Source organism: Temnothorax longispinosus, chromosome 11 (genome assembly GCF_030848805.1).
Source record: "Temnothorax longispinosus isolate EJ_2023e chromosome 11, Tlon_JGU_v1, whole genome shotgun sequence".
NCBI lineage: Eukaryota > Metazoa > Arthropoda > Insecta > Hymenoptera > Formicidae > Temnothorax > Temnothorax longispinosus.
The window spans coordinates 17,919,324-17,934,982 of NC_092368.1; the positions used below are offsets into that span (position 1 = coordinate 17,919,324).

The 15,659-nt window shown below is 37.2% G+C and overlaps 1 protein-coding gene across 4 annotated transcripts in view; it reads left to right on the plus strand.

Moving 5' to 3' along the window:
• Positions 1-15,659, plus strand: part of Rho-5 (rhomboid-5) — a 93,100-nt gene that overhangs the window by 64,738 nt on the left and 12,703 nt on the right. For all 4 annotated transcript variants that reach the window (XM_071794011.1, XM_071794012.1, XM_071794013.1 and 1 more), the window contains exons 7-9: positions 8,760-9,098; positions 10,096-10,282; positions 11,422-11,511. In XM_071794011.1, the coding sequence (XP_071650112.1) occupies positions 8,760-9,098; positions 10,096-10,282; positions 11,422-11,511 (616 nt within the window). The remainder of the gene's footprint in view (positions 1-8,759; positions 9,099-10,095; positions 10,283-11,421; positions 11,512-15,659) is intronic.

The following is a 15,659-nucleotide window of genomic DNA, read 5'->3' on the forward strand; positions in this document are numbered from 1 at the left end:
AAATGTTAAAATTACGTATTATTTTTTACTGTGTAATTATTTTACTTTTACTTATAAACTCTCTTTTGCCTCACACAGCGAGTATAATATTAATTATATGCACAAAGAGTAGACACGCTCTAATATAGGTACTCTAAAACATGGATAAAACAAGCGTCTGTATCCCTTTAAGGTGGCCTTAATGAAACCACAGTAAATTTTAAAATTTTGTCGAGAGAGGGAAAGAGAGAGAAAGTGCTTCTTAATGAAGGGAACAAGGGTCGTGCGTAATCGCGAAGACATAAATATTATAATCTAATCCGTGAAATTTCCGCACGCGTAATTATGGAGGCGGATTCACTTACGTTTTTGCCTTGCCTTTATGGATCATACGATTGCAGTATCGTTTTACGCAGTGCGGTTATTACTGCAGCTATATACGGGATAATTTTAATTCACGCGCTCTGGGTCGCGCGATTAAGAGTGATCAGAAGGTAACGGTGAGACATGGGCTGATGAGAAAAAAGGGATAGAAACTTTATCTCTCGGAAAAAAACTTCGTTTGGGATTTATTTTATTATATATAATAAAAAACTTTGTTTGGGGTTTATTTTATTACATATAATAAAATAAACCCCAAACGATCCCTTTTTTCTCATCAGCCCATGTCTCACCGTTACTTTCTGATCACTCTTAATCGCGCGAGAGAGAAGCGCGTTAAGGAAACGGATGGGGTGATCAAAGATGCGTATAACGTTTCATCTTTTTAACCTTTTTATTTTTTATATCTTTTTTTTAAACGTTAACACTAATAACGGTATCGGCACAATTATAAAAAATAAAAAATACAAGCTAGCAAAAGTGCGTCTAAATAATATCGGAAAATATTCCTATAATACAAGTACATATAAAAATGTTTAATTAACAATAAACTTATCCATGTATTTATTTATAAACGAACTTATTAATAAAAGTATGCGCTTGTTTAAACGCAGAGTGTATATTTTATGATAAGCGCAAAATCACAATACCTATACACTGTCACATCCAATCTTGCACGTAGAACTTATTTCGAGACAAACCCTCACCTTCGGGATATGTTATTGTGCCAAGCTTCTCGATTATTGTCATTACACGGAGATAAATAGATAAAAGGAAAAAAAATATGTATATATAAAATTGTAAAAAATTCTCTTTCCTCGTTCAGGCGTGTAACGATGAATCGTACCTCGGATGGCTGGTTAGGGTTAAACGGCGAGTGCACGCGTCAACGCACACACACACGCTGCGTGTGAAAGTGACGGGGCACCCAAAGCGGGTGGTCGCGCGGAAAAAATCGGCCTCTCTCTCATTAAACGATTAATTAGCGAGCGTGTGATGTGTCGAGAGTGACGCGCGCGCGCGCGCGCGCGGTAGGCGAAGTAAGGGTTACGCGAGACGAATAAAGCAAATCACCGACGGTTGTTTTACAACCACAGTCCGCGAGCTATCGATCATTGTAATGAGTGGAAGAGAGGCTCGGAAACGATAATTAAAGGCAACGCGTTTAACGCGCGCGGTGGCGCGCGCGCGGGAGTGGAGGGGAACGGGGACGGGGGGGGGGAGAAGGGAGGTTTGAAGAATGTCAGTCCCGCTGGCGTACGTGGACGGAAAAAGCGATGTAAAAGCTGCAGGATGGAGGCCACACCCTGCTAAGGTCGGCGGGATGGTTGGCGGCGGCGGCGTGGCGGCGTGGCGGCGAGAAAGGCACGGGGGGCGGCGGAAAGGGGAGAGTAATATCTCGCGTTGTAAAATCCACCCACGTGAAAAACAACCGGGGCACATCGCTATACCATTTACCGCTTGATAGGTGGTAGCGTGCTTTAAGCTCTGTCTTTTCTCCGCGGATGACATAGGCGGCCTGCCCCTCGTTTTCCCTTGCCCTCTGCCCCCCCTCCCCCCCTGTTCCGACATCTCGTTCTTCCCCGTCCGTTCTCTCTCCTGGTCCCCTTTTCACTCGATTTCTCTCTGTCTGTCCCAGTCCCCTTCTCAGCTCGTAGCAGTTTCTTCCAGCTCATTTCTAGACGCGTCACGGTCTCCGCTAACAATCTAACAGTCTCTATCGGGCCGTTTGAATCTGTCTTTCCGCAGTCCGACGTTGTCTTTCTCTTCGTTACAGTCGCCCGACGTGCAGTCCTTCAAATCTATTCCAGTTTCTCTCCGAGTTACTTCCAGATCCCTTTCCGGGCTTCACCTAGACTCTTTTTTAATGTCTTCTCCCATCAGCTCTTCCCAGTTCCAATTGTTCCAACTTTCTCTCTCGCGTCTAATTTTTTCTCATCTTATCTTGTTAGTTTCTACCTTTGCTGCTTCTGTTATTTATTCTAGACTTCATCTTGGACATTTAATTTACCGTACATTTTTTATTTTTACTATTTCCATCAAATCAATACCGGCTTGTATTACGCCATGATTTCAATCCGCACGCTATTTTAAAATTTCTCTCTTTTTTTTTAATTCCTCCTCGATTTTTCCATTATCCCAATCCTTTTCGTTGTCCGATCATAGGCAATAGCTGATAAATCTCATCGCGGTATAAAGATAGCGACAAAATCGAAGCTTCCGACATGGCTATTATGAGGAAGCGTGACTAAGCGACATTAAAGATTACACAAATTTACAAAAAGAATTTTTTGTTATTATTTTGAACCAGACAAAGATGTTAGATTTTTTATAGATTTTTGGACGTTGAAAAAACGACATCTTTTCATCTTTTTCCACAGCAGAATTGTATTCTTCAATCCTTCATAATATGATTAAAAAGTATTATAATTAAAATATGAAAATTTAAAAAATGCATTTTACATGATTTCTGATCAGAATTTCAAGATAACGTTAAATTTTCTCATAAAATAACCGCAAAAGGAAGCTATTTTTAATGCATTAAATCAATTATCTTGGAAACCCGACGTGCTGGTAAAATTTAGCTTGCAATATCGTTTCCAGCACTCATGCAAGTCTATTAAGAAACATCTTGTCTGGTTTAAAATAATTTTCGGCTACGAACCTATGCTCTTCAAAAGTGGGGCAGGCAGAAAGAAGACGGAGAAAGAGGGCGGTAAATACAGTGTCCAGTCGTCGGGCCGACTTTCAGAGAGAGTGCAGCAGCCATTTTTACACAGGGGGGACGGTCGCAGCGCGCGGAATAAGTGTCCTTAGAATTTCTCGGGGCCGACAATGGAAAGAGATGTAACTGAAACGCGCCAAGAGGGGTGAAAGCACTCGCAGCAATACGTCGTGCTCCCCTTAAATCAAATTAATTAACTCCTCCTTCCTGATTGAGATAAGATTGTGCCGAGGGAACCTGCTCGCAGAAATTTCTTATTTTAAAAGCAAGCCAGAGAGCTTTATCTACAGTACATATAGGAAGATTTGCAAATTTATTCTCTCTCTCCCCCTTCTCTTTAACCTTTTTTATAATTTTTTATGTGTATTTCTTAATTACTTTTTGGTTCTGAATTTTGTCATAATACATTAATTCTGTTCCGAGTAAAACTTAATTTAATTTTTGATAATAAAATATTGGCCGCATCTGGCAACGGAAATATAAATGGTTTCTTAGCGTGTTATAATTATTCTGGGACATCCTGCTACGCTTTCATTTATTTTGTACGCTTATTTATCTGGCATACAATTTATCATCGACCTATGCATTTATCCGCGGTCGCGTCTTATCAAATCGAAATGGGCTAATGAAATTGGGCGGGAGACGGGCGTCGCGACACCCTTAATTTCCGGCCGGGACGTCGGGTGCACGGTGGCGAAACCAGCGGAAACGAGACGTTGTATTTATGTTAAAACTTAAACGCTCGTCTTAAATACCAGCCGAATACAGGCCAGGGCGTCGCGTCGCCTTACGGCTCTTCCGATCGGAATATTTCTGCGTTCGCGCCATGCCGGGAAATTTCCGAAATGACCGAAATAGAACGTAGAAATTATTAGCAGACGTCGCAAATGGCGAATGCGAAACGTTAAAATAGAGTCTGTCTGGTTCTCTCCGATATTTATTTTATCGTATATTTATCAGATTATTGGCTAATTTATCCACACGTTAGAGAAATCCGAGGATAAATCAGAGGACGATAAAAAATTGTATTTTCCATAACAATATCAAAACTTAAACTCTTTAATTACCTGTTTATCTCGTAACTACGTTATTTCTCTCTTATGGAAAAATACTACAGAAAGACTACTGTAGTTGCGAAAAGAGTACACGAAACTATAGTCATTATTACAGTAATGACTGTAATAATGATTTGTGTGCTTTTTTCGCAAGCATGGTAGCTTTTTCCATAACGGCTTTCTCTCTCTCTCTCTCTCTCTCTCTCTCTCTCTCTCTCTCTCTGATCAAGATTAGAGATTTCAAAAAAGATTTTAACAACGATGAATTCGGAATTTCGATATACGTAAGATCAAAAGAGCAAATAATATCGATGATGAACTTCCGGTTAAACCTGTAAATTTTCCCGAGGATATTCTAAACGTGGCGCCGAGAAATATCGCTTCTTTCACGCGCTCTTATGTGCATTCAAGTTGCACGGAGGCTTGCAAGCTCAGCTAACTTCTCAATTCTATCTCTCCTCATCTATTCATGGGACGGTCTCGCGGCGTGACATTCTTTCCGTGAATTTTGCTTAGGCGCATCCTCTTTCTTTTTGCATCCTCCAGTATTTTCGCTCGATTCAGGCTCCGTTTTAATCGTATCATCTTATCGCTCTGTTAAGGAAATTAAACCTTCATTTATTACTTCCAAATATTTGACCCTCTCCGCAGCTAATTAATATCTTAATCGCAGTTTCCATAACATTTATTTCGGGTTGGCGTGGTCGGGTAAAAAATTCACGAATTTTCCCAAGGAAAATTACTAACACGGCGCGTTGCATGGTCCGCTGCAAGAGAGGGTGACAGCGCGTCTAAGAAGGGGGCGACTTCGCCATTAATTAGCCCTGATGCGCGCGATATTGACTCACCCTCCCTTTCTCCACCAGAGAGGCACGCTGTACTTCGCCTAAATGAATGCAGGGTTGCGCGAGGGATGCAGCTGTTGCTGCGAGAAAAATGTGGCGTCGCGGAAATTCTCGGCGCAGTTTTCCTTTTTATTTGCGCGAGCATAAATCGTCCTTGGTTCAAATCGCGTCTTATACCGCGTATATATATTTTTTTTGAGATATTTCTTCGCTTACCGTAAATAGAAATCTGCTAATTTATTATTGCTACAGTAACGCGTAATTTATTTCTCATAATCTATACTAATATATAAAATTCTTATGGGTGGTGTGTGTTTGAACGTTATTAACTTAAAAACTATTGGACCGATTTTGAAAAAACTTATACCAACATGTTCCTTGAAATTTCAGGAGTGCTATAGGGCAATTTAATTTGGCGGTTCTTTTTTAAAAAAGTGATATTTTTCAATTTATAACATTTTTGCGGATTGGTGTGTATGTATGTTTGCTTTTATATCTCGAAAAATTTTAAACGAAAACGTACTTAATTATAGTGTTTTTTAAATTTCTTAATGTAAGCTAAATGCACTTGCAATTTATTTTAGTTAGTCCTTTTTTATTTTTAAAACTGATTGTTTCCAAATTAAATATCACTCATCAGTATATATATAAGTGTCGAATGTCTGTCTGTCTGTCTGTCTGACTGCGAACTACTCATTCATTAATGGGCTGATTCTCTTGCAAAAAGTGTCAACATTTTTCTAATTTCTCCGGGATGGCGGCGATGGGGTTCGATTTTTGTTTTACCGATTTTCTTGACACCGGGGCCAAAATTTTTCTAAATTCTGCGGGATTGCGACGATGGGTTTAATTTTTTTAAGAGAAAGCTTTGTTTTCGTGAAAAACTTTAGCACCGGTCTCAAGAAAATCGGTTTGCAAATTACTCATAAATGTTTTTCTTGATTGAACATGTCGTAACCGGTCTTCTTAAAAATCGAGGTTCTGTGTACATCGCGAGCGAGCAATCTCGAAATTCCCGACAAAACGCCCGGGAAAACCAAGGGATGATGTCGCTGATCGGTAAGTGAAATATCGGAAAAGCGGAAATGACTCAATAGTGTGAAACTCGAGTTGAAAAAGACCGGTTACGACATAATGTTCAATCAAGGAAAACATTTATGCGGTCCGATTTGAAATTAGAGGCATTTAGTTATGATTCAAATTACGAATATCAATTTCATCCGAGAGTAATAATTGGGAAAATGGATGCAATATGTGATCATTGTCGAGCAAAAAAGTTTAAAAGCACCTGGAATGTGTTGTTCAAGCGGAAAAGTTAAACTACCGCCTTTAAATCAACCACCCGACACGCTCTTTATGTTTGTCCACAATAAGGATATTGAAACACAAATGAAGTTGTTTGAAGAAAAATGACGCCCGGGCGAAGCCCGGGTAACCAGCTAGTGTAATTAATAAACGCCGATGAATAAATTAGCATTTTTTTAATACAAATACACGGAGAGAATTTTCTCTTATTTACCCTGAAATCATGGTAGTTGTGGGACAACATGTACCACCAAGAATTTTATGCGAGCTATTCTGATTAATATCCACCATAATAAAAAATATTAATATCTATTTCATTAAAATATAAAATATGTTTGAATAATTTTACTAAAATATATCTAGGAAACTTCAATAATTTTTCAAAATTTACCAATCTGCTTGGTAATATTTACCACGTTTGTAAGATGTCTCTTGTATATTTTAAAAATTCCTTGGTTGCCAAGTTGTCCCAAGTTTGTAGTGAATTTAAGGGTAAAATATAACAAAAAATTCTCTCCGTGTAATGTTAGAAAGAGACCGTTATTCGTCCTTTCAATAAAGCACGGTTTACGGTAATAAATTATTTAATTTGTCGTATTTTGTAACTAAATAAATATAATTAAGTAACTTGTTTAAAGACGGGAGGAGATTAACAGAATATTTGCAAGACTTTATTAAGTATTCGAAAATCAGTAATAAATCTTGAAAAATATATGTATCTTTGTAAATAATACCAATTTATATAAGTTCTGTTATTTAAATAATAAGTAGAATGATACTTTTGATACTTTTCTGCATGCCAAATAAATTTCTGAATTTTCATTAAAATAATTTTAGAGGTGAAAGAAAATTCTCGTAAATGTGAAACAGACAAAATGTGAAAAGAAATATTATTTTTACCATCAGAGAATTGTACTCTTCTCGTAAAGTGTTATTGTCTTTAATATAATTGCCGGAATTATTGGTTTAAACTATTAGAAACTCTAGAACTTTAAAAATTATTAATTTTTGTTCCATCATACTTAATTCTTCTCAAGAATGTGAGATAATAGGTCACATTTGAAAAAAATTCAGATTTAACATGCAGAAAAGTAACTCTAGTAAAAGTAACTATTCCTGTTATTTAAACAGCATATTTCTCGAGAGTCCGCTGCAATTTCCACATTTCCAGCAGAGTCGAATTTATGTCAAAATTGAAATTCGCAAGAATGAAAATTCTTTCAATTCCAATGAAGAGGATATGAAAACGCGTCACCGCTCGACAATGGAAACCGCGAATGCGAAAAAAATTAATAAAGATACAAGCGCGCAAAAATAGAAATTCTGTGTACTCAACTAAAATCACGAAATATTTCGTGCCCCGAATGTGCCCCGCTATATTCACAAACTAAAATGTATTATTATTATAAAAATTATAACCTTTATTTAACGCTATTGTTATACTTTTACTGAATGGAAGCGATTTAAAATATAGAGGTATACAAATCATGTACGTTTAATCTGCAATCTCTGTCTTATATATATTTTATAAACGCAAAATTAAAAGTGACATATAATTCTAAAGTATTGATAAATTAAATATTAAAGTATAAATTAAAATATAGTAAAGTTTAAAGAATGTTTTTTTTTTAATTTAAAATATCTGAATGTGTCTGAAATGTAGACCTATTATACAAATACTCGTATTTTCTAATATTACGCCAATAATACGTCAAAAATTTCAAAACAATACGATAAAAGGTAATAAAATTTTTTCTGCATACTATTGATAATTAACTTTCGTATCATACATGTATTATAGATTTATCTTATATTTGATCAAACACCAACACCTCCTTAAGCAATTATATTAGAATTATAACTTAATATTTTTATATTCTTATAATTTTTAATGTAAACTTCTTAACTTTAAATTGCAGTATAAAAGCGCGATAGATATCTCTCTTAGCCCGAGTGCCGCAGGGTCTTTCCTCTCTTTCGCTATTATGTTAAAATAAATTTCTTATTTTTTCCCTCCGAAAAAGGATATTACTCGAGCAAACTTCCTGATTAAATTACTGAAACGTCGAGAGAGAAAAGAGGGAAAGATATAAACTAAGAAACACTATACATCACCTGAAGTTGCAAAATCATATCTCGTGTTGTTTCAAGTTATTTCTACGTCTGGTAGCAATTTATAAAATGATTTACAACGGCGTGTTTAAATATGCGCTCTCGTTTCTTATGTCGCACTCTCGTTCCGGTTTCAAAATCAATCGGACTGAGCAATTGATCGAACTGGACATATTCTCTGGACGGCGAAACAATAAACGCCGCGCTTATCGAGTAATCTTATTCTTTTATCTCAAAAATCTTCTACTCAATGTTTACTCTTATCCGATGGTAATGGAGGGGCATAAAGCTCTTCTTTTGCAGCAACTTCTTCCATATAAATCACGCAGGAGAATAACATTCCTCTTTCGTTTTTAGGCAACCATCGCCGAGTTCCGGCACGACCGGCACCTCGACGGTATCGTCGACGACCGGCGAGGGGGACACGGCGCAGAGCATCGGCATGTACCCGATGGGCGTCGCGACGTCGTCGGCCGTGACGACGCGGACGGCGACGCCGGTGACGACGGCGTCGGCGACCGTGCCGTTGGCCACCTCCGGCGTCGCCGCCGCCGGAAGCGTCGGCGTCGCCCGGAGCGTTTCCGCGCCGAGCGCACCGCGGCCGGTCGTCCAGATCACCAGCTCCTCGGCGAGCGCCTCGGCAGCGCAACGGCCGAGGCTGAGGAGGAACCAGAGCCGCACCGAGGCCATCCGGAAGTGAGTACGAGCCGACAGCGCCGATGCCGACGAAACGTTCCATTTTCCAAAATTCCTCTATTAATCTGGTCACTCTCTGAAAAGGATTGTTGTGTTGGACGTCGAAATGTGATGGATAAAAAATTGCTGGCACGAGAGCGATTCGCACGGTGTAAAGTGTGTGCAGCTGTTTAAAATATTGAATATTGTTTTTGGGAATTTTTTTTTTCGTCGATGCCGCAGCGAGAAGAATTTGTTTACTGCCGCACTGCGTTTACCAAATCACACGAAAAAATAGATCTTAATTTAGGATTCTACAATTTCGGTAACATATGTAGAGTATAAATATAAAACTTGCGGGAACTAGTAAGCTGTCTCTCTCTCTTTTTAAAAACTTTCTTTTGTATTACTTTTCTGTATTCATTATTTTTAAAGCACGAACTTTCACTTAGTTAAAAAAAGATTATTTATTCAACAATTCTGTTAGATCTTATAGAATAGAAACAGTATATATAATGCATCACTTTATTTTAAACGGTAAAAGTAAAAATTGTGGGTATTGTTACATTAAAGATTATTATTTATACCAAATTATTTTGAATCTGATTTATTCTGCAAATAATATATTGTTAATTTGTTTTTGGAATTAATAAATAAATAAAGAAACACGGCTGCTTTTTAACATATTGATTGCCGTGTCACATGTGCGTCATTCATATGAATGACACTCCTTGTTTCCGAGAGTGCCCCGTCATTCAAACACGAATGGCACTCAATTTTATATAACAGTAACATTTTAACCTGAAATAATGTTTCATAGCAAAAAAGTAAATCATGAAAGAAAATGTGTTTGGCATCTTGGACGTTTTTTTTTTTTGTGAAATTGAGTGTGTCATTCGCAAATGACGTGGCAATCAATGTGTTAATCGGTAAGGTAAATCTGACTTGAATTGTATTTGAGATAATACATATATGTGAGTCTCTGAGCGATGTATAATATTCTTCCCAAATCTTGCAGCTATATCAGACGCGAGACAGCGCAGTTCTTCGGGGTCGACGAGGAATCGGAGACCTCGGAGAAACAGAGATGGCTGGACCGACGGCGACGCATGGCGTCGAGGAAGTACGGCGCTCTGGTACCGGAACACAGGCCGCCGGATCCGGACATCACCCGGGACGTACCGGACACGACCGAGACGCCGGAAGTGAGTGCATTGTACCACGAGAATATACGTTCTAGGCGCGATTACAATCGTATGAGCGATCGTAATCGATGATAATCCGGGAGTTTGGACTGCGTCAGCAGGTATAAACCATGTCGGCAGCGCGAATTAAAAGTTTTTCAAGTAGAGCAGTTTGACGAAAATGTCTGTGAGTTAGGAATGTATTGTCATTATGATTATAGAATGATTACGTATAATACACGTCTTACAAGTGTACAACTGTCCGAAACGGATTTAATTCTGCTTGAATATATTATTAAACATAAAAGTCTAAGAGACGTGTACTTATGTTTTTAAGTAATATTTCAAAGTTAACGTTTATATTTGGTTCGAATCAATTATCACCGAACTGGTAAATGTTTTAGACAATTTTCTGTTTTTTATATGTACTTTATAACTGTGTGTTTAGATTTCCTAAGAATCTAATACTTTTGAAGATATCCATTCTCGTTATGACTTTCGTGAATAAGTTATACTTTTTCTAGAAATAAAAAATTTTTTAATTATTAGATTTTTAGAAAATCTAAAAACACCGTTATAAAGTACGTGAAAAACCATTGAAGTTTTGTCTAAAACATTTTCTTGTATATTTTACCGTTTTAGTGATGATTGCTTAGAATTATATGTAAGAATTTGCTTTGAGAGATTGTTTTATTCTTTAAACTTTAAAATGGACACTTGAAAAATACGCGTGTTTTTTAAATTTCCGTTTGACGATATTATGGAAAATTAAATTGGTTCTGGATAGTTATGACATGACCTTTGACAGATAATTTTGGTACAACTCCTGGATTATTTTCTCAAAAAACAGCTCGTGTATCTAAACATAATTTGCAGAACGTAGCTTAATAAATAATTAACAATTGAAAATAATTAATAATTGAAAATAATTAATAATTGAAAATAATCAATGCTTGATAATAATTTGTCGCTTCAGGCTGTTATTATATATGTATAACTTAATGAGTTGTTATATTAAACAGTTGTATTAGATTAGAAAAAAACGATATTAATTCTAAATAATTCTTTCTCTAAATTCGCTTTAATGATTTAGCAAGGAAATTAGGGATTTCAGGAAATATTGCGATAAAAAAAAACAACACATTTCTGAATATTCATAGGGTGTCACTCTCAGACGATGGCAGCAACCAGTACGGAGGAAAGATTCTGTAGCGAGAATGACGCTGTCGGGTCTTCATTACATCGTCGAGGTGAGTCATTGTCCCAATTTTCAACTTTTCAGTCTTAATTGTGGTGAAACCTGCTTTGACAATTTCTTGCTTTTACGAAATATTATATAAAGTTCTATTATTTCACAAATTATTTATTACAACGCTTTCGTGAAATACATTTGTCCAATTAATTATTCTGCTAATTGAGAAACATACTTCTCAGATTTGTTAAACATTGTGTGATTTATCTAGTTAATTCTTGGATACGATTAATTGGAAAATTTAATGCGTAGTCGAGTATAATATTTAGAGCTCGAAATGTTAATCCCATTAGTTCTCGGCCAGCCTGATCAGCTGGCTTCTCTTTGTGCAATTTTATCTTTATCGAGATTGCCGATCTCGATAAACATTTATATATACGAAATAAACGTACATATGTACATAAGTCCGCAAATGAATTTATTAGGATCACGCGGGCCCCAAATCGCGCGACGTAATTAGCCGGCCGGGTGTAAACCGCCTTCGTTGAATCACATTACATTAACCCTAAAGTTTAGATTAGCCAAAGTAGAGTAATATTCCAGTCATAAAAGTGGAGCGACCCGCACGCCCGTCGCCCCATTACGTAACTTCGGTTTTAGTTTACGCCAGAAGGGCTTATTTCCGCTCGCGCGCCAACTTTGCGCTCCCGCCAACGCTAAGACGAAATTTCACCTTCGAATTATTCAGGTGTTTCACCGTGCTCGCGATTATTTCACAAATATTATGCTACATATGGTTACTCGGGCAACAAAGTAGTCAAATATATCTATATATAAAGTTAATATGTACATTTAAGTATGTTTGAATGCTTTTTTTGAATCGTTACGTAAGAGAGCAGTAGTACAATAATTTTTATAATATGCAACTCAGTTCGCGATCGCGAAAGTTTAAAGAGAAGGCTGCACAATTGCAAAATTGAACATACTTCATCTTTTCTTTCTTTTATTTCTCGCGTAATTAGTCGCATTTTGATCGATGCTTTTTCCTAAACAAGCTTTTCCCGAATTTTAATTGTAATTTGAAAGAAATTCTTTTTTGTTTTTGCTTTAATTGCTCGTAGCTTTTGATACATTGATAATTCTTTAAAAGCGAACTATCAAATCGTAGCCCATCCATTAGAGAAATTTAAAAAAAGTTCATAAAAATCGATTCAGTACCTGTCAAGATAAAAGTACATAGAGGTAAAAAAAAAGTGATTTTACACGAGAGTGCTTCGAAGGTTTTAATAGCGTGTTACAACCACACATTTTTTTGCAATAATTTTTATCCCCTTTTTCATTGTCTATTTTAAATCAAGGCTACGAATTAAATAGAAGACGCACAATCAGGACGACAAATCAAATAAAAATTTATAAAAAGTTATTTCTGTTATTTTTTTTATCATCCGCTTTCAATTATTCGGAGAGGAAGTACGTTCAGTCTTTTTTTTAGACATTTAGACAGAAACCATTTTATATAACTCAAAGCACGCAGAAGAAAATCTATTTTGAAAAAAACAAAATAGGAAATTGATATTTCGATCATTTTCAAATGCACCTTTCTCCTCAATGTTATAACATATAATTTCTTGACAATTATAAGAAGCATGTTGTTTATGTCGATATTTGAATAATCCGGAATCGCAAAATAGATTCGGACGTTCTTAAAATTTACTGTTAAATAAAAATCGTTTGTAATTTAATGAGCGAAATAGATAAACAATTCACTGCGATACAAAACGAAAACAGTAAACTCTTTGATTTTCGCGTCGAAATTCGGCCAACAATGCCTTTTGTCTATTATCACGAAATATATGTTCGAATTTATACATTTTCGACCTTTCTCGATCGCGGCCCATTTGAATTCATCGAGCAGCGGCCACATTGCACGGGCGCGCATTGCGCGATGTATTCTCCTCGCGCCCCGTGCCGTGCGCGGATGGTCGCGGTCGGCCATATTTCAAAACTTACCACTTAACTCGTACCGCGGCCGGACTACGACTGGAGCATGCATCGTGTGCCGCGGGAAAGTGTGTGTCCCTTTCGTATATACCACGATGGCCCATTAAAATATTTTACGCGCGACCCAGAAAGCGGTTTAATCCGCGAGAGTCCAAGTCGATGCCAAAGTCGAACGGAAAATTCACGGTCGCCTGCGATCATTCTTGCATTAAGACACACGCCGTCCCGAGTATTTTAAAAACTTTCATCGCGAACTTATTTGGACTTTTCCGCCTGACTTTGCAGGCATAATTTGATGAGCGATTCGCGCGCAATTGTTGATACTGCGTAATTGCATTGTAATTAAACGACTAACAATCAATAACAATAATTGATAGGCTTAAATACTTGTCGGAAAAGGTCACGCTGTCATTTATTGTAACATAATTATTTAGAAAGTATAATAGATAATTTGAAGTACATTATTATAAATTAAATACAGACATCGAATATTTCATAACGCGAAATAATATGATTCGCGTTACAATTTTTTCAAAATTACTTTGTGCGCCGACTTCCCTTTAATTCCTTCTCTTTATTTCCTTCCCTTTATTTCCATTTCCAGGATCCGAGATAACAATTTTTAATTTCGGACACACATTATTACATCTTGTTTTTGAACTGCTTTTTTCCGTGATTAATATACGAAATGTCATTGCGATATTAATATATTTTTCGTTGTTACTTGGATTATATTATACGTATCGGGCGTTTTGAACGAACGGAACGAATCGCGCGATTTCCGCCGATAATTTCGCATTGTCTCGCGTCCGATTTTTCTCGACGTGGCACCATGGAATTATTATCGGCGATCGAGAAACCCGAGCGCAAAGCGGCGAAAATGAGAGGTCCGAAAAACGATACGAATTAATTTCCCTGCGATCCGTTCCGCGCGATCAAATCACAATTCTGCGATTCTCGCGATTGTGCACTGGCAATAACAAAATTTATTAAGCGGAAATGCGGCCTGCGCTGCTTAAACCATATTTCGCGAACCCCATTTTAATAACAACTATAACGTATAGTGTTGAATCTGGAACATAAACTCGGTCATAATAGTACACACACGAGATTTCGACACGGATCGCACGCCGGCATATAATATTTTTTTTTTTTATTAATTATTCCATTATTCTATTTTTCCTCCTTAATAGTAATTTTTAGGATGACATTATTTAGCGTCACAATATTTTTATCGAGTTTCTTTATTCTATCCTAAAATGTTTGATTATAATCGTTGGTAGAAAAATTTGTAATATAAAAAGTACCATTTTATTTTATTTATGTGAGTTACAGTCGAGCGAAATAGCGGTCGGTAAAGCTCGTCCGGAAAAAACGCAGCTGGACGCTCTGATGAAAGTAACGCGCCGATCTTACTTGATAATGGAGTTTATTAGATTTCTGCTAATAAATGGAGCCGCTGTCTCCTTATTACGTCGCGCTGCGCTCGCGCGGGCTCGGACGCGATGTAAATTTTAATAAAAACTCGCGTGTAACGCGTGCGCCGCGCCGCGCCGCGCCGCAATTAATTACGACTCTGCAGCGGTACGCATAAAGGGCGAGTAAAGCGAGTTACGAGGGTAATCTACTCCCTTCGTTACGCCGCCCTAAGATTTAAAACACTTCGTTACGCGCGACGGGCGCGACGACGCACGCTTCTCTCGCTCATCATCTCTCTGTCCCGCTCTTGTATTCCATCTTCCTTTTAATTTCGCGGAAATGGCGAATTGCGCGCATTGCCGCATTCATGCGAGAAGTAAATAAGGAAATCCTGCTTTTTCCCCGCAAAGGGACGAGAGTTTCTAAAGTGATTTATCCTTGATTCTGAAGGTTTAAGTCATGCAAATTGTGCAAATTTCCCTTTTAATTAATTATTAAAGGAACGTTTGGCAACCCGAAAAATTCCTTAAAAAAATTGAAATTTTGTAGAAACAAAGTATGTGTGAATCTAATTACACAGTAATTTCCTGTTTCGGCTAAATAAACTCTTCTTCTAAAAGCGAAAGCAGCCCTTCAAAGAAAATCTGAAATGTTTTCATATATCTATAATTAATATTGCAGAAACTATAAGAGACATAAAAAGAATATTAGATACAAAAGTTCACAATTTTCATGGTTTACAATAATATAATAAGAGATTTAAAAATACGTTTATAAATGCTTCTC